Below are 22903 nucleotides of genomic sequence, written 5' to 3'. Positions count from 1 at the left end.
CTCTTTCTCTGCACAGAAGTCAGGGCTGTGGATTTCCTTGAAAAAAGCCAGCCCTGTCGCATCAGGCTGGTCTGCCCGGGAGGTGGGAGCATCCCGGGCCAGCCAGGATGACAGATGGCGGTGTTTCCAAACTCTCGGAGGACATGTTTCCTACATTCCGGGTGACAGTTTCTTCTTTTGGTTGCTTATTTTTTTAGTGTTTGGATTCAGTGAAGCAACATTGGGTTTAGCCAAGAATGTTTGAACCATCTATAGAAATTGCTGCTGGGGAGATTCGGGCGTGCTGGGGAAGGGGGCGGAGAGCGCCTTAAGCAAGCACAACATAGGAAAAATTCTTTCATAATGGACCATTCAGGCTGGTGAGGATGCCTAATACAAGAGAGTCTTTTATAAAGCTTCCCCTTAATCACACCTATTGGAGCCAGAAGGAGCCTCAGAATTCTCTCATCTCCTTTGAGAGAGGCATAGAGGGGCCACTGACTCATCCAGGGTCACAGAAATAAGTAGCAACTGGGTCAGAACCATACCCCAGGCAGTCCACTCCCAGGCCAGTGTCTTCTCAGACCAAGAAGGGGAGAGAGGGCAAAGAAAAGCGTTCATGGCCTAATACTCCCCAGCCCATGGGAGTATTCAGTAGCTAAGTGGCGATTAAAAACCAAGACCCCCAAGCTTTCTCTACATCAAGGGTTCTCTGCCTGCACTGTGCCTCAGAATCATCTGAAAGGCCTTTAAAAGACACAGAGACCTGGGTCCCTCCCCGTGATTCTGTGGGCAGGGTTGGGGCCAGGGTTAAAGCCCCTCCAGGCTAGACTGAGACCACTGCATTGAGTGGAGACACCCGCATTGTCTCCTGTGGCTCTCACAGGGGACTGGCTGCAAGAGTCAGCATCAACCCTGTATTCTCAGGAGTCCCTTTGCTTCTGCAAAGTGGAGGGGCTGGCAGACTGAAGATGTGTGCCACAATTTTACTTTTTTACAACCTTGGGCTGTACACTGGGGTCATCTGGGAAGCCTTTTTTTTTTTTTTTTTTTTTTTTGAGACAGAATCTGGTTCTGTCACCCAGGCTGGAGTCCAGTGGCACCAAATTGGCTCACTGCAACCTCCACCTCCCAGGTTCAAGTGATTGCCGTGAATCAGCCTCCTGAGTAGCTGGGATTACAGGGGTCCACCAGCATGCCCAACAAGCTTTTATATAGTTTTAGTCAGAATCAGGGTTTTACCAGGTTGGCCAGGCTGGTCTTGAACTCCTGACCTCACGTAATAATCCTCCCACCTCAGCCTCCCAAAGTGCTGGGATTACAGGCATGAGACACCACACCTGGCCCTGGGAAGCTTTTAAAGGGTCTGGTGCCGAGGCCGCTCTGCAGACCAAGTAAATCAGAATCGCAGGAGTGGAACCCCAGAGTCAGCGTTTGTTAAAGCTTCCCAGGTGGTTCCAGTGAGCAACCAGGGTTGAGAATCAGCGCCCATACAGAGCAGGGCACTCCCATTTGCCATAGCTATGTCCCATCTGCTGGATGAATCATGCTCCTGGCCCCTCCAGGGGCGTTGAATGTGCCCCCACCCTGGGGTGGAGGACGGTGGGGATAGGGAGGCTGCTGCTTGTAGGCTGTGCTGCCTTTCAGCTGCAGCTTACCTAGAGCAGCGCCAGGGTCTCCCAGCCCAGACCCTCATCCACTGCATCAGAACATCCTGACCATCATCAGCTGATGCTCAGACACTCTTCTGTGGGGTAGACTCTGGGCTGAATCCTAAGTGGGACATATGACTGAGTCCCTGCCCTAGGAGAGTTTGTCACCCAGCAAGAGAAATAAGATATGCACACAAAAATAACTGTGCTTAGGTAAGGAAGAAGCTGGTAAGTGCCAGAGAAGCAATAAAAAGTAAGTGTGGTATCATATAATCCTCAAAAAAACCCCAAAACCTAAAAGCACCATTGACTTCTAATTTGCACTAGATCATCATAACTCAAAAAGTCCAGCAAAGTGTCTCAGCCACTATCAGCAGGTTGGTGACATCTTTCACTGAGATGAGTCACTAACCCCAGAGCTGTGTTAGCACCAACCTCAGAGGACTTGGACTTGTCATCCTCCTTCATACAGGTTCAGGCAGGGTCTGCGACCAAGGGACTTTAGAGGTCATCTTGCCCAACCTCCTTGCAACAGAGGAAAATTACACACGAGTCAAAAAAGGTGAAGTGCCGTGTACCCTTGCTCAGCAAAGTGGGGCCAGCCAGGGCTGGAAGCTGGGCTGTGAGGCTGTGCCGGGTGATTCTTTTGTTTATCCCACTTGAAGGACGGAGGAACTCCATTCTAGCAAGAATGGGTCTTTGAGTCTGACTCCCATTAAACATGACAGCTCCGACAAGCCGTGGCATCTGTTCATGCCTGGACTTCCATCATTGGTGCTTCATTCTTTTGTACCCAGGCATCCTCTTTTTGAATATCAGGTCCCCAAACAGGAGGAGCATAATACATTCCTAGTACTTTAGCGGCACTTGGCCAACCTGTAGCTCTCAGGCCGTCTGAGATTTGATCAGCCAAATGTTTTTCTCTCTTCTGCTGGTCTTACTACTAACATATGGTAGGTATTAAGCCATTAGGGTCATGTCTGACCCCTTGGCCCACTTGTCATTGTTAGAGCTAAACAGAATGTATCTTCTTATTTTGAGCTATGGAAATTTAGCTCCACTAAAATCCTGTTGTGAAGTGGGGCCATTATGAAGGATACCACACCACTGTTACCAATAAGAAATTCAGGCCAGGCACGGTGGCTCACACCTGTAATCCCAGCACACCTGTAATCCTGGCTGTAATCTCACACCTTTAATCCCGGCTGCGGCAGGCAGATCATTTGAGGTCAGGAGTTCAAGACCAGCCTGGCCAACATGGTGAAACCTCGCATCTACTAAAAATAAAATATTAAAGAAAATTAGCTGGGAGTGGTGGCACACACCTGTAACCCCAGCCACCTCAGGAGGCTGAAACACAGAGGATTGCATGAACCCAGGAGGCAGAGGTTGCCGCAAGCTGAGATTGCACCAGTGTACTCCAGCCTGGACAACAGAGTGAGAGTCTGTCTCAAAAAAAAAAAGTAAGGGAATTCAGGCCCCCTGTGTGCTTGCTACCACCTGACCATGGCTCCTGCAGTGGAGACAGTAGAACACCCCTTCCTGGAGAAGAGTCCTGTCTTGGAGGCAGGGCTGATGGCTGGTAGGCCTCATCATAATGACAACTGTCACCAATTTTTTTCTTTTTTTTTTTTGAGATGGAGTTTTGCTCTGTCACCCAGGCTGGAGTACATTGGCACGATGTTGGCTCACTGCAACCTATGCCTCCCAGGTTCAAACGATTGTCCTGGCTCAGCCTCGCAAGTAGCTGGAATTACAGACATAAGCCACCATGCCTGGCTGATTTTTGTATTTTTAGTAGAGATGGAGTTTTACCATATTGGCCAGGATGGTGTTGAATGCCCAACCTCAGGTGATCCACCAGCCTCAGCCTCCCAAAGTGCTGGGATTACAGGCATAAGCCACCATGCCCAGCCAAAGAGTTGTTTGTTTGTTTGTTTATTTGAGGCAGAGTCTGTCACCCAGGCTGGAGTACACTGGCGCGATCTCAGCTCACTGTAACCTCCACCTCCTGGGTTCAAGCGATTCTTGTGCCTCAGCCACCCAAGAAGCTGGGACTACAAGTGTGCACCACCATGCCTGGCTAATTATTTTTATTATTTCTTTTTGTAGTGATAGGGTTTCACCATGTTGGCCAGGCTGCTCTTGAACTCTTGAACTCAAGTTATCTGCCCACCTTGGCCTCCCAAAGTGCTGGGATTACAGGCGTAAGCCACTGAGACCAGCCTAGCACTCACTAATGTAAGCTTTCTCACTGCCAAGCATTCATCTAAGCACTTTGCATATATTAATCCTGCACTAAAATGGTCATCTCCTTTATAGCTAAAGACATCAAGGCAAAGAGCATAAGCACCACGCCCAAAGTCACACAGCCAGTAAGCGGCTGAATCAGAAATCAACCCAGACAGGCCCCCAGCCCGTGTGCTCTGCTGTTTGCCTTGCTGCCCTGCCTCAGGAGGAGCCTGATGGCCCCCTTCACACATTGGCTAGGGAAGCTATATTGAGGAGGGACCCCCCCACACACAACCACATTTCCAGCAGTGGAGGGAGTGATCACTCTGGGCAGTGGGGTGCTGGGCAATGTGGGCACCCATGGACCCAGGAGCTCTGCCACAGCTTTGCTTGGCCCAAGGGCCTGTGAAGAAGCCTTAAGCCCTGCCATACCACCTGCCTGATTCCCTGAAGTCTTCCCCCAGCACCCTCTGCTAAGGCAGTCCCCTCCTTGGCAAGCCAGCTCCTGGTTTGCCAAGGAAGCAGCCTGCCCGGGTGACCCCTGCCTCCTCAGGGCCTGGGGAGAAATGCTGAAGACAGGGCCACAGCCACTTTGCCGGGCTTCTCTCCCCACACTTCCCAGCCCTCCCAGGTCCAGCCTGGAGGGTCCTTTCCACCTGGGGCCTCCTGGTCCTCAGGCCCCTCCTGTGTCCTGTGAAGGGCTTGTCTTGGAGACAGCATGTGCCCTCCGTCACCACAGCATTTGGCTCAGGCCACCAGGATGCTTCTTTGGCCTCTGGCAGCCCCAGCTGTGGTGGCACCATTCCACCCAACACATGCACAACACACATGCACTCAACACACACATCCACATACACCCATCACACGTACACAGTACATACACTCAACACACCACACCCCCATACATACATATACTCAACACACAACACCCCCATACATACATATACTCAACACACACATCCACGTACACCCATCACACGTACACAGTACATACACTCAACACACAACACCCCCATACATACATATACTCAACACACATCCACATACACCCATCACACGTACACAGTACATACACCCAACACAACACCCCCATACATACATATACTCAACACACAACACCCCCATACATACATATACTCAACACACATCCACATACACCCATCACACGTACACAGTACATACACCCAACACAACACCCCCATACATACATATACTCAACACACACATCCACATACACCCATCACACATATACAGTACATACACTCAACGCACAACACCCCTATACATACATACATATACTCAACACACACATCCACATAAACCCATCACACGTACACAGTACATACACTCAACGCACAACACCCCCCATACATACATACACTCAACACACACATCCACATATCCCACACACATGTATACAATACATACACTCGCACAGACACCCAATACATATATACACTCAATACACACATCCACACACACCCATCACATATACACAACACATACACATGAATTCACACACCCAACACATGTACACAGTACATACACTCAACACACAAACACCCCATACATATATACAATCAACACACATCCACATACCCCCAACACATGTACACAGTCCACACACTCACACAACACACCCAACACATATCCACTACACCTGACACATATACACAACACATAACACACATGTACTCAACACACATCCATACACCTAACACATGTACTCAACACACTAAACACACACATCCAATACATACATTCAACACACATATCCACATATACCCAACATGTACACAGTACACACACTCAACACACATACAACACACACAGCCAGCACATACACCCAGCACATACATACACTCAACACACACATCCATATACACCCAACACATGTACCCAATACATGCACTCAACACACATATCCAGTACATACATACACTCAACACACACATCCATATCCACATCCAACACATATATACCCAACAAACACACATTACACACATAAACACCCCCCCACACTTAACACGCATACCCAACACGCATAGACATAACACACACGCGCACACACGCCTTGTATCTGTGCTTCCACCAAGAAGAGACCTGGCCCTGGGACTCAGTATCAGGAGCCTGTCTGCCAGGTCCTATGGAGAATGTATTTTGGGGGTGAGGAGTGACTGTTGAGGCCGGATGGCCTAATAGAATGGAGGGGGATGGGGATGAGCAGGGGAAGGGGGCCAGGAGGCCTGCTGTGCAGGATGCTGGTGCAAGCTCCGTCCCCTCCCCACCAGGTGGCTCCTAAGGGGCTAGGCCAGGTGTTGGCATGGCCCTGGCGTTTCATTAGGAGGGCAGAGAGGCAGTGGGGGTGGCGGCTACAGAGCTGCTGCCCGTGCCGTGTGAGGGGCAGCCCAGGTAGCCCTGCTCCTTCAGCCTCTCTTCTCACCTGTCACTCGGCTTACCCTCCCTCTCCAGGGTGGAGATGAGCCCCCAGCTTCATCTGGGCCATGGGGCTCAGACCAAAAAGCCACATCCAGCCCTCAGCAGCATCTGATGCTCCACCTCCAGCAAGAGCCTTTATCTGAGATTAAGGATAATGCATTTCCTTTCTTGGATAAGTTTTTTTTCTTCCTCTTTCAGACTTTTCATTCAAAATAGACCTTTTGTTAACAAGTCTTTTTATTGACTACACTCCCCTCCCCAGCTCTGTTCCTCCTCCCCCTCCCCGCAGCCTTTCCTCCATGCTTCCCAGGACACCTTCCATTGTAAGTGCGTGGTAAGGAGTGCCAAGGAATGACTCGCCTGTGTCCTCTCCCTCCAGTGCCCCCTGGGCCTTGCTCTAACAGCAGCAGAAGCCTGGGTGTCCTGGGGGTTGGGACAGAGAGAAATAACTTGACTTCTTATTTTTCTTCAGCAATGTCTGCCAGGACTCTCATCTTCAGAAATCTAGACCCTGCCTGGAAGACCCGGGGAGAGGACTTGGTTGGGGGTCCCTTCCTTGGTCTGCCTCTGGGTTCCTTGCTGCCTTCTGGGGAAGGGAGGGCCTCCAGTCACCATGCGTGGTCTTCATGGGAGCTGGGAGACCTGCAGCCAGGGACAACCGTACATTCATTTCACCTGGATCTTTCTTTTTCCCCCTTCAACAGCCCTATTACCATATTTAAATGCAAGTATGTCTCTTTTCATTGACATTTTAAGTAGCTTAGCCTGACCTTTTTAGAATAGCTTGTTCCCCTTTGAACTTCTTTCCCTTCAGTAGTACCGTGTAGCTAGGACAATAGTCTTAGAGTTTAGTGGGCTTCTAGTTTGCTGTGTTGGGAGCTGTCTCCGCTTTCCTCCCTCCTCTGCTCCCTGCCCTTGATGGTGCATGCCTTCCTCTTGTCCTGTAGAAGTTCCTTGTTTAAAAGGCTCAGTGGCTCAAGTTGAGCAGCCTTGTTCAGGGCTGTTGATTGAGTTTGCGGCTGGCTTCTGGCACATCATTTAAAACCACAGTCATTGGAAATGGGTCTTGGGGTCAGGCCTCCAAGCATCTGCCTGGATGGCAGAGGGTGTTTGTCTTTATATGTAGGGGCGTCTATCTGTGTGTGTCCCAGCACTAGGCTGTGTGTGCACATGCTGGTGGCTGAGAGAAGCCCAGGGGAGGGGACTTGGCAGACTTCATCTGGATTCTGCAGCTACACGAGGCTACCCTGGCCTCCTGGCTGTTATTCCCGTTGCTGGGACAGCCTTGCTATGCAGTGCGTTTTTGGATAGCGTAAGCCTTGATCAAGAAGGACTCCAGGGACCCCCAGGAGATCCTCCCGTGCCAGCTTCATCTGGGCCGTGGGGGTTCAGACCAAAGAGCCACATCTAAATTCACACAACAGCTTCAGGAGGTTGGAACACAGAGATCAAATAAAGCCATAGGGCTCACCCCACATAGACCCCTGCAGCCCCACACTCTCTCCCCCATCTGGCTCCATGTATATGCGTATATGTGACTGGGACCCCCAAATGCTTCACTCTCGGGTCTGGGGCTGTGATGCCGCTGACGTGATGTTTTGATAAAAGGCCGGAGTTTAAAAGGCCACGCTGACCTTCGGAGCCTTCAGAGGACAGCTGCAATTAAGCCAGCTCCCAGCCAAGGTGCCTGCCCTGTCAAGAGGCCGTCCCAAGTGGCCCCTGCCTGTGGCGCAGGGCTGACCACTCTGCCAGGATCTCTGTGAGGAGCAGCGGGCCAGTGCGGCCACGCTCGGTTCTGCTCAGGACAACCCCAGGGAGCCACCGTGTGTCACTGCAGGGTCAACAGGGAGCTCAAGCCCGCTTCTCAAGAAAAAAATCCTCCTACAATTCTTGAATTATTGTTGTGGGCCTTCTAGACCCAGCTTCTGGGATGACAAATGGGTGAGAATCAAACACACCTAAAGATGCTGTGCCTTCCGGAAGCCTGACAGCCACTATTCTGTGTCCCTCTCAAAAGCTGCCCCGTGAAAATCCCTTCCCACGCGTGTCTTTGTGTGGAGGGCGGGGGTTGTGTGGCCCGGGACCTAGGTCTGTGCCTGGCCCTTCCAAGGATTCCTACTTGACGCAGCCTCCTCTCTCTCCTGGCCAGGCTTCCCGGCAGCGGCTTATGGACCAGTGGCAGCAGCGGCAGTGGCGGCGGCCAGAGGATCAGGTAGGAAGGTGTATGGGACAGGCGACTCCCAGGCATGCCCCCAGTGTGCAGGGGGAGGTCAAGGCCCTGTCGGATCTGTGTGGCTGCATCTGTCCAACACCACTCTCACCACAGCCCGGGGGAGGGGGTGGACGGAGGCACGGGCAAAGCCTGGCCACCCAGGGCACTTGTAGTGGGATCAGTCACAGTCATGGGACTGCAAACCAAAGGCGGATTATTATTTTCTCCTTGAAAAAAAAAAAGCTGGGTTTCTTTTTGACTTTGACTGTCCCATCACCTGACAACTGGCTTTGGGTACCTGGGGTCATTTCCCTCCTTGGCTTTTGCTAATTCAGCAGCCTCCTTCCCTTGGGTCCCTGAGCCAGCTAGAGAAGTGCTAGGCTGTCCCCTGGGCCCCTTCCGCGCTGGCAGGTGGGCCTGCTGTTCTGACTAAACCCCCAGAGCCCCTGAAAGCAGCCATGGGGCCAGCCCTGGGCCTCCGTGAATGAAGCTGCTGTTTCTGGAGCCCCTGTGCCTCCCAGACTCTTCTTCGCCAGACGTCTCAGCTCCCGCAGCCAAGGGAATTGGGCTTTCTGTCCCACGAGGTTGCCCCAGCCATTCAGTCTCCAAAGCCAACCTTTCAGAGGTCTAGAACTCCTCAAGTTGACATGGGAACACTTTTCCAGCATTATCATGGGGTCAGGCCAGAGCTGAGACATGTCAGGGATGCCCAGGATCCCTTTTGTCCCTCTCCCCAAAGCGCTCTCTGCCTTCCTAGGTGAGCAGGGCTTCTGCTGTGCCCTGGACTCCCTCCCCACCCCTGCTCCTCCCTGAATGGAGTGCTCACGGTTTGCAGCTCTCTTCCCCCCACACCCCATGGACAGGGCTCTGGAGCACCCAGAGAAGCGTCTAGTTTGATGTAACAGGGCTCTGAGGAGGGTGGGGCCAGGCAGGGTGGGGAGCTGGTGAGGGTACCAGGATATAGAGCATTAAAAGCCCAGAGGGCAAATGCCAAAAACCCACACCCTGGGTGATGAGAGGCTGGCACAGTGAGGCCCATTAGAAAACGTCAGTAAAAATCCGTTCCATGCAAACTGGCACTGCCTCAAGCTACAAAGGATCCACTCCCCCGAATCATCCACTGGGGTTTTGTTTGGAGGGAACTAGGGAGTTCTCAGGGGCTGCTGAGGGGCAGTTTGCCAGAGAGCTGGCAAGTGGGCAGACTGGCAGGCAGGTCCAGAGAGCTGGGCCCCCTTCCTGAGCTTCTGCTCACACAGCCAGTGTCCACAGGCCCCACCTGCCCTCTGGCAAGTGTCCCTTGGTCCCCCAGCCCCGGTCCCTGGGGGCAGGGTGTGCAGCTGCCTCCTGTCTCCCTGTGCCATTTGGTGTTTTACCTTGAGCACTTTTTGGTATCATTATAAACAAGCCTCGGTCCTACCTGTGCCTGGGGTTGGGGGAAAGATAAAAAGAAAACTCTTGAGATTTTTGAGTGTTGTTGGTTGTTTTCTCCATTCAGTTTCTTTCTTTTTATAACATGGATTATGAAACTAAACTTTAACCCGAAATTAACCCTGCCTCTCTCCCCACCCCACCCTGTTCTCCTTGACTTCATGGCAAGTTTAAAGGGCAGCATGGGGTTCTTTGTGAATCTGAGAACCGTCTCACATGGTCTGTGCCCCCTTCTGCCACCCCACCCTCTCATGGACCCCCAGAGCCAGGTGGAGTCCCACCCACCCTCTAACTCCTAACCCCCAGGGTCATTTCCAGCCACACTTCTTTTTTTTTTTTTTCAGGATCAATGGTGTTTGATTTGTAGCCATTTCCATTGGGAGCAAAGTCTCTCCCAGCCCATTCTAGGTCAGCCATGCTCATCGCTGCACTGTTAGTGAACTGTATTCAGGAGCGGGCTCCCAGACCACCTGCCCACACCAGCCTGGGTTAGCGCAGGAGTAAATCCTCAACTCCGAGGTGCCCGCCACCCCGCCCCCCACAAGGTGCAGGGACAACCTAGAAACTACAGGGCAACCCTGCAGTGCTGCTGGGCGGGAGGTGTCAAGGGCTTGGGATGTGCCCCAGGGCAATGGCTAGACCGTATCCACCATAGTGAGGGCACTGCCTGGGCAGGAAGACACCCGCCTGTGTGTAACCAGGCGACCGTAGTTCCTCAGCCCTTCTTTGGACCTGGAACAGGGTTACAAGTTTGGGAAAGGAAGCGCTCTGCCATTCTTTCTTTGACCACGTTTTGCCAATAAGGGGACTGTCACCTCACTCCCTCTAGAAAATGATGGAGAAGGCAAGCCTGGTGGCATGGCCAATTATTTACCTGCCGGTGGCCTCTCAGTGGCAAAAGCTCTTTGCTCTGAATTTCGAGGGACCACCCAGACTCACTTGTGTGTGTGTATTCGTGTAGGCAACGAAGGGCTTGCTGAGGGCCAATAGCCTAGTTTCACCTTCTCTAGCTCCTGAAGCCCTGCCTGACCTACCCCAGCTCCTCCCCAGGGGATAAGGACTACTGGAGGTCAGCACGAACTCAACTGCTTTCCCTTATAGCGAGATGCAGGGAGACATTCAGGGAGAGTCTGTTGAGTACCTACCTTGAACTTGGTACCATGCTAAACCTGGCAGGTGACTTCAAACAGTGGGAAACGTGGCCTCTGCTCCCCAGGGGCTCTCAGGCTTTGTTTAGGGATCAGGCATCATCCTACGGAGGGCCCTGTTTTTGTCTTTGATTTTTGTCTAGCTCCACCATTTGGGGTATATTTTTTTCCTTCCATTATGACTTATGCGGGGAGCTTCCTGAGTTCGAGAAGCACTTGCTGAGGGCCGTGGGGTGGGAGGCAGCTTTGTTTTTGCTCAGGGTGGCAACTTGGATCCGTCAGGGCTGTGGTGTCAGGGTAGGAGGTCCGGGGCGGGGGGGCCTTGAGCTCTGTGCCCACCTCAGCCGACCCTCTGGGCCAGCCTGCCCACCGGTTCCTAATTCCCCCAGGACCTGAGGTGAGCAGGGCTCAGGGGACCCCACCAGGTGAGGTCCCTGCCGACTCCTAGATAACTTCACTATCAGTGGTCACTTTTCTTTTACGTTCACCTGGTAGTTTGAAATGTCATCTTTTCTTGTGCTCAGTCGAGAGTTTGTTTGTTTATTTTGATCGTATTCATTCAGTTCCAATGGCCCCATCATGTCCCACCCAAACCTAAATTCAGTTTGGCAAAAGCCTCCCCCAACAGGTGAGGGAGTGGTTCGGATATTCAGGGCATTTTAGTTTGGGATGTTATTATGGGTGGGTCTGCGTATCAATCTTAGAGCTTCTGAGCCCCTGGTACCACCCCATCCCACCTCTCCCCACCCACCGGCCCCAGCCAGGACCCCTTACTGTACTTTATACTTGCCAGCTTTATTCCAGTCTAGTAACATGAGCTCCTGATGGTGGTGGTGAGTGTGAGCAGTCATGTTTCTGTTGTCTTTTCTCTTGCTTGGTTGGGGCTGCGGTGAGAGTGTCTCTGAGGCATACTTTCCCGCCTCTCTTACGCTAGGATCTGCACACCTCCTCTCAAACACTCTTCTGAGCACGCTCAGCCGGAAGGTTTGTCCACACCTATTAATCCTCTCTCAGTGTCCAGCTTCCTGTTAGTACCAGCTGGTTTGCATGTTTTTGCTTGTTCAGATGAAACAGTTCAAGAAACAAACTCATATCCAACTCTCCAGAAATGTCTTTTTTTGTACACTTTCGTTTTGATTTTTTTTATTAGTTACAACTCCAAAACACCTGTTGTCCAGTAAAACATTTCACACCTCTCCTGCCTGTTCTTAGATTGTATGTATCTGTGGGACTGAACTAAATGCATGCACTGTAGTAGATGTTCTGGTAGCCGTAGCTGTAGCTGTAGTACATGCATTGTTGAGTTGATATTACAGGGTCTTTGACGGCTCAGCACAGCACGGCCGTCTGAAGGATAGTGCGGGGACCAGGAAGAGAAGGGGTTCCATATTTTCAATGTTTCCAAGGGGCTTGGATCCATGTGTTCACCATCAGCCACCACCACCTCCCCTCACACTCCCCACTCCCCAAGTCCGGAACTGGGTCACCACCCTCAGCTCTAGCCTTCCCCACTGAGATGTCTGTTGATGCCATCCAGTTGTGGTGCAAAAATGGAACCAGGATTGGAAGGACTCTGAAAGGTCTTCCTTGTTCTTGTCTTTCTCATACTTTTCTTGAGCGGAGCAGATCTTGTCTTGTTTCTTAAGGCCTACCAGCACGACTCCTCTGAGCCCTCTGCTCCTTGAGTCCTTTGGCAGGTCACAGCCAGCTCTTCAGGGATACAGGTCGAGGTGGCAGTCCTGTCCATATGGATTACTCCTTGGGGTAGAGAGGACATGAGGCATGGTGAGGAAGGGATTGAGATCTGGAGATCCTTGGTCTGCAGACAGGGAATGCACTTAGTGCTAGTGAATCATTGCCGTTTATTCTTAGGGTTGGTGAAGGTTAAGTAGGGTGAGAATGGTGACATTCTTAGTAGGGAGGTGACTGGCTCAGTTTCATGGGGACAGGAAAGGAGGTGGGCTTGGAACATCCAAAGAGGAGCCACCCCCAGTTTCCTCCAGCTCCCCAGGAAGGCTTCCTAGAGGGGAAAGGAGCAGTCCTTCAGCCTGTGTCCTTAGCACAGGCCAGTCATCTTTGGACACACCATCCAAAGTCCCTTGACAAGCCGTAAGGGAGTGCCAGAGGTCTCAGAGATTTTGGAGGTGTCCCTAATCTTTACATATTGATGCCAAGTGAGGTAGTGTCTGCCTCCTGGAACCTGCTCTTTAAGTCGGGGTGTGGTGGCTCTGCCCAGTGCTGCAAGAGCACTGATGGAACATGGGTGGGATCTGAACCTTCAGGGTACACATTATCTACTGTGGGAGGCAGAAGCCCAAAAAAAGTCAGAGAGTTCATAAAGTCCCCCGTAAGGATGCATAGAGATAGAGCAAAATGGTAGCGCTGTGGAAAGAATGTACGCTGCTGTGGAAATTGGTAGCATCATCGGAATGAACAAGGATCGAATGTGAGTGAGGCCAGTCTGCCACCAAACAGGATTCGGGCACCAAGGCCCAGGAAGATAAATCTGGAAGGAGCTCCTCTTCTAGCTTGGCCCACATGGGGGTGTGGGTAGGGGAGCTGCAGAGGGAGATGGCTGGAACTGTCAAGCTTCAGGGTTGCTGAAGCTGCAAATTGACCCGAGGCTGGGGAGTAAGAGAAAAGAGGGTAGGGGCAGAAGGCAGGGAGAGCAGAAAATCCCCTCCCACTGGCCTAAATCCCAGGTCTGGTTCTGCTAGGAAAATGGCTTTGCTGCCCTGTGGCTGGAAATCCTAAGAGCTCTAGTTCCAGTTGGTAAAATGAGCAAAAGTAAAATGCAAGTCAGGGGATGGAATAAATAGTTTAGCTTGAACCAGAAAAGAACATGCCCTGGGGAGGAGAAAAGATCTCAAGAAAGCGTGCCCAATCCCCTTCAAGAGGTTTTCTGTGTCCCCACTGCAAGCCGTTGCCTTATATGTGTTAGGGGCCGAGGGACATGAAAGATAGTGTCCCACATACACTCTTCTTGCTGGAGGGATCCTGGAGCTATTTGGGTCAGCTGCAGCGTAAGCTTAAGAGTTCCCAGGTATTACTTTCAACAGGCATTGATTAAGGATTTGCTTTGTGCCAAGCACCAAGGAATATAAACGCAAATAGCACTTCTAGCCTTCGGTGGTCTGAGACTCTAGTCCTGTCCTCTGAAAGTCCATGTTTCCCTCAATGCACTGTTTCTGGCCTGCGAATGACCACTGACTATCAGCTTCATTTAAAAAAGGAAAGTGGATCAGTGTGTGCCTTCATTTCTGAAGATGGCTTTCCTGTGCTTCCATGAGCACGATCTGATGGGGGCCGGAGGGAAGGATGCAGTGCCCCCATCTCTGCTTTCTCACCCAGCCTCCCTGTGCTAGCAGCAAGCATCCTCTGAAGGCTGTGACCCCAAGATGCTCCATGTGTGGGTAAGGTCACGGGGACACCCTTGTGCTAAGATAAAGCCACATCTGTGGCAATGGAATAGAGTCAGTAGTGGCCCAGGGGAGGGCAAATCTCTGACCCACTAGGGCCAGCCACCACAACCAGCCAGACTTACCCAAAGGATCTTACCTGAACACACATCTCTCAGTCTACTGCCATGTGTTCGGGGGATGGACCCTTTGTTTCCCAGTCTGTCACTAAAATGTTCATTTCTGAGAGAGCCAGGACTTTCACCATAAAGAGTCCAGCATTGGATTTCAGTAACCCCAGTGAATTTATAATAATGTGCAGAGCTGCCCACTGCTGACCTCAACTTCATTCATTTTCCAAGGCTTTCAGACCAACCCTGTTGAGGATAAAATACATCAGCTCTAATCAATAATTTTGTAATAGAAATACTGTGCACTTGATAAATCAACTCTAGTGCAATTAGTGACTAGCCTTGAAGTCCGGACCTAAGTATAAGTTAATCCTAAAGTGAATGGAGTGGGGGAATGTTAATGGTCTTTTAAATCAGTGAGATTATTTTCACTGGTTGACGCATCTCTGCCTGCCCCCTGAGCTGACTGGTTGTTGCTCTTGTGCCAGGAGCTCAGGCCCAGCTATCTGGAGCAGGGGTGGAAAGTATGGTGGTGCCCTCGGTAGCTCCATCAGGGTGTGTAGAGCACAACAGAGACGAGTCTAGAGACCCGCTCCTTGCACCCTGAGCTGGGTGGGGGCAGTGCAGGCTCTAGGAAGCCCGTAAAGCTGGTCAACCTGCAGGTTAGTGAGAACCATCCAAGGAGCTCTTCTCCAGGTGTATCATTCATGGTTGCTTGTATGTTGCAGAGCTTTTGTTGGTTGTTGGTTGGTTGGTGGTGGTTGTTCTTTTGAGACAGACTCTCACTTGTTGCCCAGGCTGGAGTGAAGTACAGTCTTGAACCCCTGAGCTCAAGTGAACCTCCTTCCTCAGCCTCCCAGGTAGTTGGAACTATAGCTTCATACCACCGTGCCTGGCTTTTTCCCCCCTTTGGTAGAGACAGGGTCTCACTGTGTTGCTCAGGCTGGTCTCGAACTTCTGACCTGAAATGATCCTCCCACCTTGACCTCCCAAAGCACTGGAATTATAGGTGTGAGCCACTGTGCCTGGCCTCTGCTGAGTTTCGACTTTCAGATATACACTGTGATATATATTACCACAGGTACCCTTTGAGACAGCCAGGAAGGCAGAAGTTTGTGGCCTGGTTTTACAAGAATGTTTTTGTTTTGTTTTTATGAGAAAGGCTGGGCTACAGAATGACTGTGGGACTTATTTAAAGTCATACACCTCGTTACCTGGGGAGCAAGACTTTGGTCTTGAACCCAGGTCTTTGGCCCTCTTAAGAAGCTCTCTGGAGAGGCTGTATTTTGTATGAAGGACACACCTGCATACCCCAGGACACTGGGCACAAGCAGGAATAAAGACCGTGTAGGGACAGCCCAAGTAGCCTCAGCTTCTAGTTCTACATAGACCAAGCACTCAGGCTCTGACCTAAAATGTCATAGTCTGATCTTTCAGATGTAGATTTCAGAACTGGGCCTAGGGGCCATCTGCCATGGAGTTGAATGCAGCAGATATTTATTAAGTAAATGACAATAGTAATTATTGTTATAGGTGGTAGGTACTGTCCTAAGCCTGATTCAAGGGTGCTTTTGACTACATCAGAAACCTCCCAACTCTGATTAAACACTATAGGTTAATGTTACAGGGAATTAAATATTATGGGAGATGTTTTGGCTGACATCCTGGAAGCTCCATAGAAGAGTGGGCTTTATGCCTGGATTGTCCAGGGCTCTTCTTCTGCAGTGCTCTTAGCTTTGCCCTCCTTCTCATTTCAATATTCTCTTTATATTGGTTTTCCTCGTGGCAGCAAAATGATTGCAGCAGTTTCTGGCATCATACCGTCTTGTCCAGAAGAGGGGAGTCAGATGGTCCAGAATTCCCGGAAAAGTCCAGAGCTTTGTGCTTGGCTAAGGCTTATGTTACAAACCAGAGACTGGGGGTGGGATCCATCCCCCTCTAAATCAAATGGCTCTTTACACAGTGGGGCAAAGATTGTTCCCAAAGGAAAACCTGGAGGCTGATAAGAGGGGAAAAGGAAGAATGATGCTGGAGAGACAACCCATGGATGCCCACCACAGCCCTAGAAGCTCATGGATAAATACTAAGCAGTATCCATGCCCTTGAAGATCTCCCAACCTAGTGTGGAAACTAATGGGTAATTACAATAGGATGCCGTAAGCCCAGTAACAGAAGCCTATCCAATGTACAGAAGTAGCACAGAGGAGGAAGTGATTAGCTTTGTCTGGGAATTCAGGGAATATTTCGCAGGGGGAAACGTTTCCACTTTTAAAGGACAAACAGGAGTTCCTCAGGGGCCCAGGGGAACGTCATAGACAAAGCCACCAGACCCCAGAGCGGTAGAGTGAGGTGGAAGTCCTGCAGATGCTTTATCCTGGCTGGAGAACAAAATGCAACAGGGGAGCAACTGTAGGTAAAGCCAGAGAGCTGGGCAGACTCAGAGCAGGGGCCCCTTGGTACTATGCTGGGAGACTGGATTTACATGAGCAGGGCCTGGGAAACCACGGGAGGCCTGACACCAGGAATTGACTTCAGATTTGTATGTTAGACAAGCTTTGACAACATTGTCCAGGATGGATTCCAGAGTCAGGACTGGAGATGGGAGGGCAAGTTATAGATAATTCATGTGCCGTGTAAATGCCCCATAAATGTTAATACATAGCTGCTCAGGAAGGAGTAGGCCTTTTGCTCTATAAGATGATTAACTCTGGTCTCAACCTCATGCTAGGGGTTGGGGTGAGATGCAGAATAATTCCATGGCATGGTCCTTGCCTTCAGCCAACTTGAGTCTTCTGTGGAGGACAAAAGTACGCAATCAATGTGAGACCTAGGCTTTAATAAGGATAGATTCCTGCACGGTCAGAGAGTACGCAGCAGGCAGGAGTTTGATAGAGGAGGCAAGACATGACATAGGCCTTGGAGAATTTGGAGTGGAAAGCTGTCTGCTAGGCAGGGAATATGGGCTTGAAGAGATAGGGACAGTCTGGGAGATCTTGAAAGCCACGTCAGTATAGTCATAGGAGAGGGAGGTTCGTATTCTTTATGGAAGTAGAGCTCAATAAGGACAGAACCATCTCAAGAAGATAAGCCTGGCTGTAGCTTCACAGAGAACAGCTTGACCCCTAATCCTGGGGTCTGGGGCTGGGCTTGAGACCTGGAGCCCAGGGTGTGGAGTGAGGCATGGAGAAAGAAGACACGGGAGGGCATTCCATGGCAAATCTCTGCCTTAGTTCCCTTAACTTTCCCTTGCTTCTGCCAACAAGTTGTGATTTATTCCCTGCTTAGAGCTATTGTTTCCCATTCCTTTGCCCTTGAGGTGGCCACTGCCCTCTTCCTTTCTGCCATTCCATTTCCCTCTGTCCTTGTCTTTGCCACTTCTGTCAAAATTTGGCTCCAACTGCCAGGAAGCCATGCCTGGGTAACCCTACCTGAGGCACTCCCTCCTTGGCTCCGTGACCTCAGTCCTCTTCCTGATCGGTGAGTTCTGAATGAAAGGTGGGATTAGGAGTCCTTGGAAGATATATGCATGTATCTACGGGTGGCACCTGTCTTCCCCAACAATACAAGCCATCAGTCCTCCCGGAGGCAAAGTCAGCCTAGTCTGCATTCTTCATATGGATGAGTAATTACTATGCAATACGAAAATGCAGAAAATAAAGGGGACCTTTGTTCCTGGTTGCTTATTAATTTTTTTTTAAAAGGTCTCCCTTCCCAGCTTGGGATCCTACAGAACAGGAAGCAGGCAAATAATACTTTTGAACAGCTGTGATGGGCTGTTGAAATTAGATCTGTCAGGGGATGAAAACACCACGATGGCAGCCACTCTGTGGCATCAGCTAACAGGGTTCCAGTGAAAGGTATCTTGCAAGTGGTCAATAGAATGCTAGAGACACATCTAGCCAATTTTGATGAAATAATGATAACAGATGTTAATAATAATAGCTCACATGTATTAGGAGTGAGCCAAGTACTATGTCAAGCCCACCTGCCTTACCCATTTAATTCTCATAACCCTATGAAGTGGACACTACCATTCTGATTCCCATTCCTTTTAAATATTTCAAAACTGTAGTTTGGAGAGGACAGGAGCTTATCTGAAGTGGCAGAGACAGGATTTGAGCCTAGGCCTGTCGCCATTCTGTCCTCAACCGCTGTTAGTGGACGCCCCATCTTACCAGCCCTGCAATGGCTGAGGCAGGCACTGCAACCTTAAAACAGACACTCAAGAAAAAAAACACACCTGCTCTTAACTCAATTCTCCAAATCGGGAGAGGAGATAACCCCAAATCATTTACAAGCGGCCTCAGGAGGCAGTGTAAGTATTTTTTGCACCTGCTCCTGCTGTTGCGGACACTACCTGGCTTTGGCTGACATTTCTGATCAGGTTTCTGGTCCCTGAATGCACTCAAACCAATGTCAGACAAAGGAGGCCGCAAAAAGGCGTGGTCGGGTAAGAGGAAGCCAGCCTGAAGAGAATTACTGGAAGGGAAACTTTAGCTGAAACAAGGCTGAGGGAAGTTAGCCAGTGCCCAGAAGCTAGGTGATGGAGCACGGCGGGTTTCTCCGGGAAGACAGACGTCCTCTGTAGGGATGAGTCAACATTCTTTCCTGTGGGCTGTGAGGACCGCATCTGGAAGGTTTCTGGGAAGCCCTGCCCGACCGAGGGGATTGGCTGCCCAGTTGCTGGGGTTTTGCTCTGAGCCAATGGTGGGGGGGGCGGGGCCAAGGCGGGAGCCCCGGGCTTCTCGGCCAATCATCCTGCAGGGAGGTTGGGCACCCGGTACCATGGCAACCGCGAGCAAGGCCTCATTTGTTTTGTAGATGAGTAATTACTACACAATTAGAGAAAGCTAAAAATAAAGGGGCCCTTTGTTCTTGCTTACTTATTAATATTAATAAAATGGTCTGCCCAGGTCTGTGGTAAACAATTGATGCCTCGGTGCCTGTGGCAGAGGCTGGTGTAGCCGGGAAAGGCAGCCCAGCCCCGATCGCCCCTGTTTCGAGAAGTTATTTCTGACTGTAACCTGGAGAGGGTGGGCTTCTCACCTTGGGGAGAAGAGGAGAGGCTCAGCATAACAAGGATCCAGGATGCCCTGGAGTCGGTGTCAGTCACTGACTCAGGTGGAAGGGTGGTGGCAGCATCACCATCCTTCAGAGAAAAGACAGATGCACAGTAGCAAATCAGACACCATGGACCAGTGTCAGATGAAACCTCTAGTCCAGTTTTGCTGTGTCCTGTTTTCTGACTCTTGATTGATCAGCTCCAGGTGTGTAAAATAGTCTTTAAGTCTTCAATGGAGATAGCCCCCAAGACTCCAGTGGCTACCCCCAACACCTGGCTGAAAGGGCATATTTGGTTCAGGCTTGGAAATGACCTGCCAGAGGTTTACACTGTGTTCAAGTTTGTCCCGGTGGCTCCCCGTGCCCTGGCCTTCCAAGTTAAAGCGCCTGAGAGGCTTGCTTTCTAGCCCTTACCCTCCTAAGAGGAGAGGTTGCCTTGCTGATTACTCCAGTGAGGATGATTAACAGCTTAAAAAAAATAGAGGTAGCATAAGAGCATAGAAGGCAAAGTAGGGAATCAGAAGACTTGGTTCCAGGCCTGCTTCCACATCTACTAAATGAGGATTTCAGACTAAAGGGTCCTTGGGGGCCATTTCAGCTCTACAGCTCTGTTTTGCTGCTGTTTCCAAAGCTTGAGATTCCTTTTCCTTGGCGATAGGAAATCAGTGACAATGACAGTGCCTTAAGGTCTGAGAGAACAGGCCAGGCACAGTGACTCACGCCTGTAATCCCAGCACTTTGGGAGGCCAGGGTGGCCAGTCACTTGAGGCCAGGAGTTTGAGACCAGCCTGGACAACATGGTGAAACCTCATCTCTACTAAAAATATAAAATCAGTCAGGTGTGGTGGTGTGTGCCAGCAGTCTCAGCTACTTGGGAGACTGAGGCAGGAGAATTGCTTGAACCCGGGATGCGGGGGTTGCAGTGAGCCGAGATCGCGCCACTGCACTCCAGCCTGGGTAACAGAGCGAGACTCCCTCTAAAAAAAGGAGGAAAAAAAAAAGAGATCTGAGAGAAGTGAATGGAGAGAGAGAAAGCCAAGAGGTTTCAGGTGATAGGAAACTTGGTGGGAATGCATTTGAAAACAGCCATGAATTGTTTAATGCATGAAGGCAATGGGAGGGACAGAAGCGTTTCCAGAACTGTGTATCATTTTACAAATATGTCCTCAGACTTCCAACCTTGGGTGTGGTTGATTAAATCTCTTAGGGTTTGACTCTGTGTGGATGGTATTCACGAATAATTGTGGACCTGTTAATAGCTGCTGTCAGTGAGTAAATCAAGCCACTCTTGAACTTTGCTGCCTGTTAGCATCACCCAGGGAGTTTTTAAACTGCAGTGGCCAGACTGCCCATCACAGACCATGAAACCAGAATCTAGCAGGGTGAGCCTCTGGCAGGTCCAGTGTGTAACATTGGGCTCCAGTATCATCATGTTCTTGCTGGATGTAAAGCTCCACACCCTCTCTGTGGTTGTCACTGGTACCCAGAGGTGGCAGGCGTGGCTGGGATCTCTAGCCTGCTGCTGTGGAGCTCACAGCTCTTTTGCCTCCATTGGTCTTCCCAGTAGAGTCAGAAAGGCCACCCTCCAGGGTGGACCAAGGGGGTTTTGTCCTCATAGAGAGACGCTCCTATCTCTCTCAGGACAGGCCTGTCCTGGCTGAGCTTAAGGGCATGTACACGGAGAACTAGCAGCTTGCAGCAACTGTCAACAGAGAAGCAGCCTCCCTCCTTGACTGTCTGACCAATGGGGGCCTTTTGGTAAAGCTGGAATTTGTTTGTTATTAAAGACCTAATTAGAAACATGAGAGGGAGCTGAATGGCTCTGTGCTTGGCTAATTAGTGACATGTATGTGCCTGCTTTGAACTTCAAGGACACAGAACTATTAGTGCTTACATCAAAAATGGATTAAACTCCTGAGCCTTTATAACCATTAAAGAGGGGCTGCTCAAGTGGAAAGTCTTTTGTGTGGGGCTTCAAGGGGCTGCCCTGGGATACCTTCCCCACCCCATCCTGCCCCCTGCCTGCTAGAGCCCCAGCAGTGAATTTTCTATTAGATAGGATTGGGCGGTAAATATAGTTCAGTCCTGGGACTTGGCTGTCAGAAGAATGGAGTGGTCTTCCAGGATGGAGATCAGCTGTCTGGGTGGCCCCCCGAGTCCAGGTACTTTTGTGGGGTGGGGGTGGGGAGTTCTAGCCAGGACCCAGGGTTGACAGGTTTGCTTTCCCTCCGGCAGCACCCTCTCTGCTTCCACGCCGACACCCCCAGCACTGCGTGCCTGCTTTGTGTTGCAAGTCTGGTTCTACTTTTGCCTGTGGCATAGTGGAGAGTGGCCCAGTCCTCAGGAGAGAGGCAGTCGCCTATCTCTTCGGACAGTCAGACCCTGACCTCAGGGAGCCCCCACCCTGATGGAAGAGATGTTTCCACTGCCAAAGAGCTCCCAATTTGGAAAGGGTAGCAGAGGCCAAGCCCTCAGGAGCTTCTACTACAAGGTTGGAGAACCCATTCTGTGTCCTTGAATTTGCAGTTTCTCTGGGACAAAGAAAGATCCAAAGAAAAAATCAAGTAAAACTGTCAAACTATTATTCCGGAAGGGACAACTGAGCAGCGTAATTTAAAAAGCATGTGCCTTCAACGTAGAGTCACATTTGGTCCTGTCTGAGATACTTGTGTGGCATTGGGCACATTCCCTAGCTGCTCAAACCCTTGGTCTCCTCATCTGTAATGGGTTACAGAGCTGCTCTTACAAGGTGCTCGGAGCATGAAAAACAACATGGTGAGAAACACCTGCCAACATGCCTAGCAACACAGTAGGGGCTCGTAAGTATGAGCTGCCTTCCCAGCCTCACGCCTGCAGAAGCCACAGCTTCTAGAACTTTGTGCTTCTTGCCCATTGGTTCTTACCTCTAGGCCCTTGTGTCCCTGGTAGTATCAGGCTTTCCCTCTTTCCTAACAGGGGCAGAGTTATATCTCATTCTTACCTGGCTTTTCTTCATGATCGAGAAGACCACGTTCGTCTGCCTCCTAAGTCTGTGCTCCTAACCTTGGATTTCATAGTGTTTTCTTATGAAAACAGTCTGTCTGCAGAAACTGGGCCTGCAGTGAGTAGAATCACTTACAAAACACAAGGGAGGATCTGAGGCCCCTGGCAGGTGGCAGGCAGGGAGGTGGCTTTCAGGTTAGGAGTTAGTGTCTGAGCACACCTCAGACCAGCAACTTGAGAG

At 50.6% G+C, this 22903-nt stretch overlaps 1 protein-coding gene across 18 annotated transcripts in view; it reads left to right on the top strand.

Moving 5' to 3' along the window:
- The window catches only part of MSI2 (musashi RNA binding protein 2), a 431033-nt gene that overhangs the window by 390185 nt on the left and 17945 nt on the right, over positions 1-22903 (top strand). For 8 of the 18 annotated variants that reach the window (XM_035303297.3, XM_035303294.3, XM_035303293.3 and 5 more), the window contains one exon: positions 8452-8514. In XM_035303297.3, coding sequence (XP_035159188.1) covers positions 8452-8514 — 63 coding nt within the window. Of the gene's footprint in view, positions 1-7006; positions 7031-8451; positions 8515-12024; positions 12075-22903 lie in introns of all 18 variants that reach the window. The other 10 variants (XM_035303296.3, XM_078374114.1, XM_035303292.3 and 7 more) reach the window with 3 other exon arrangements.

The sequence above is a fragment of the Callithrix jacchus genome, chromosome 5, assembly GCF_049354715.1.
Source record: "Callithrix jacchus isolate 240 chromosome 5, calJac240_pri, whole genome shotgun sequence".
In the NCBI taxonomy this organism is placed as follows: domain Eukaryota; kingdom Metazoa; phylum Chordata; class Mammalia; order Primates; family Cebidae; genus Callithrix; species Callithrix jacchus.
The sequence above is the reverse complement of the archived record's forward strand: the minus strand, read 5'-3'. Positions and strand labels throughout refer to the sequence as shown.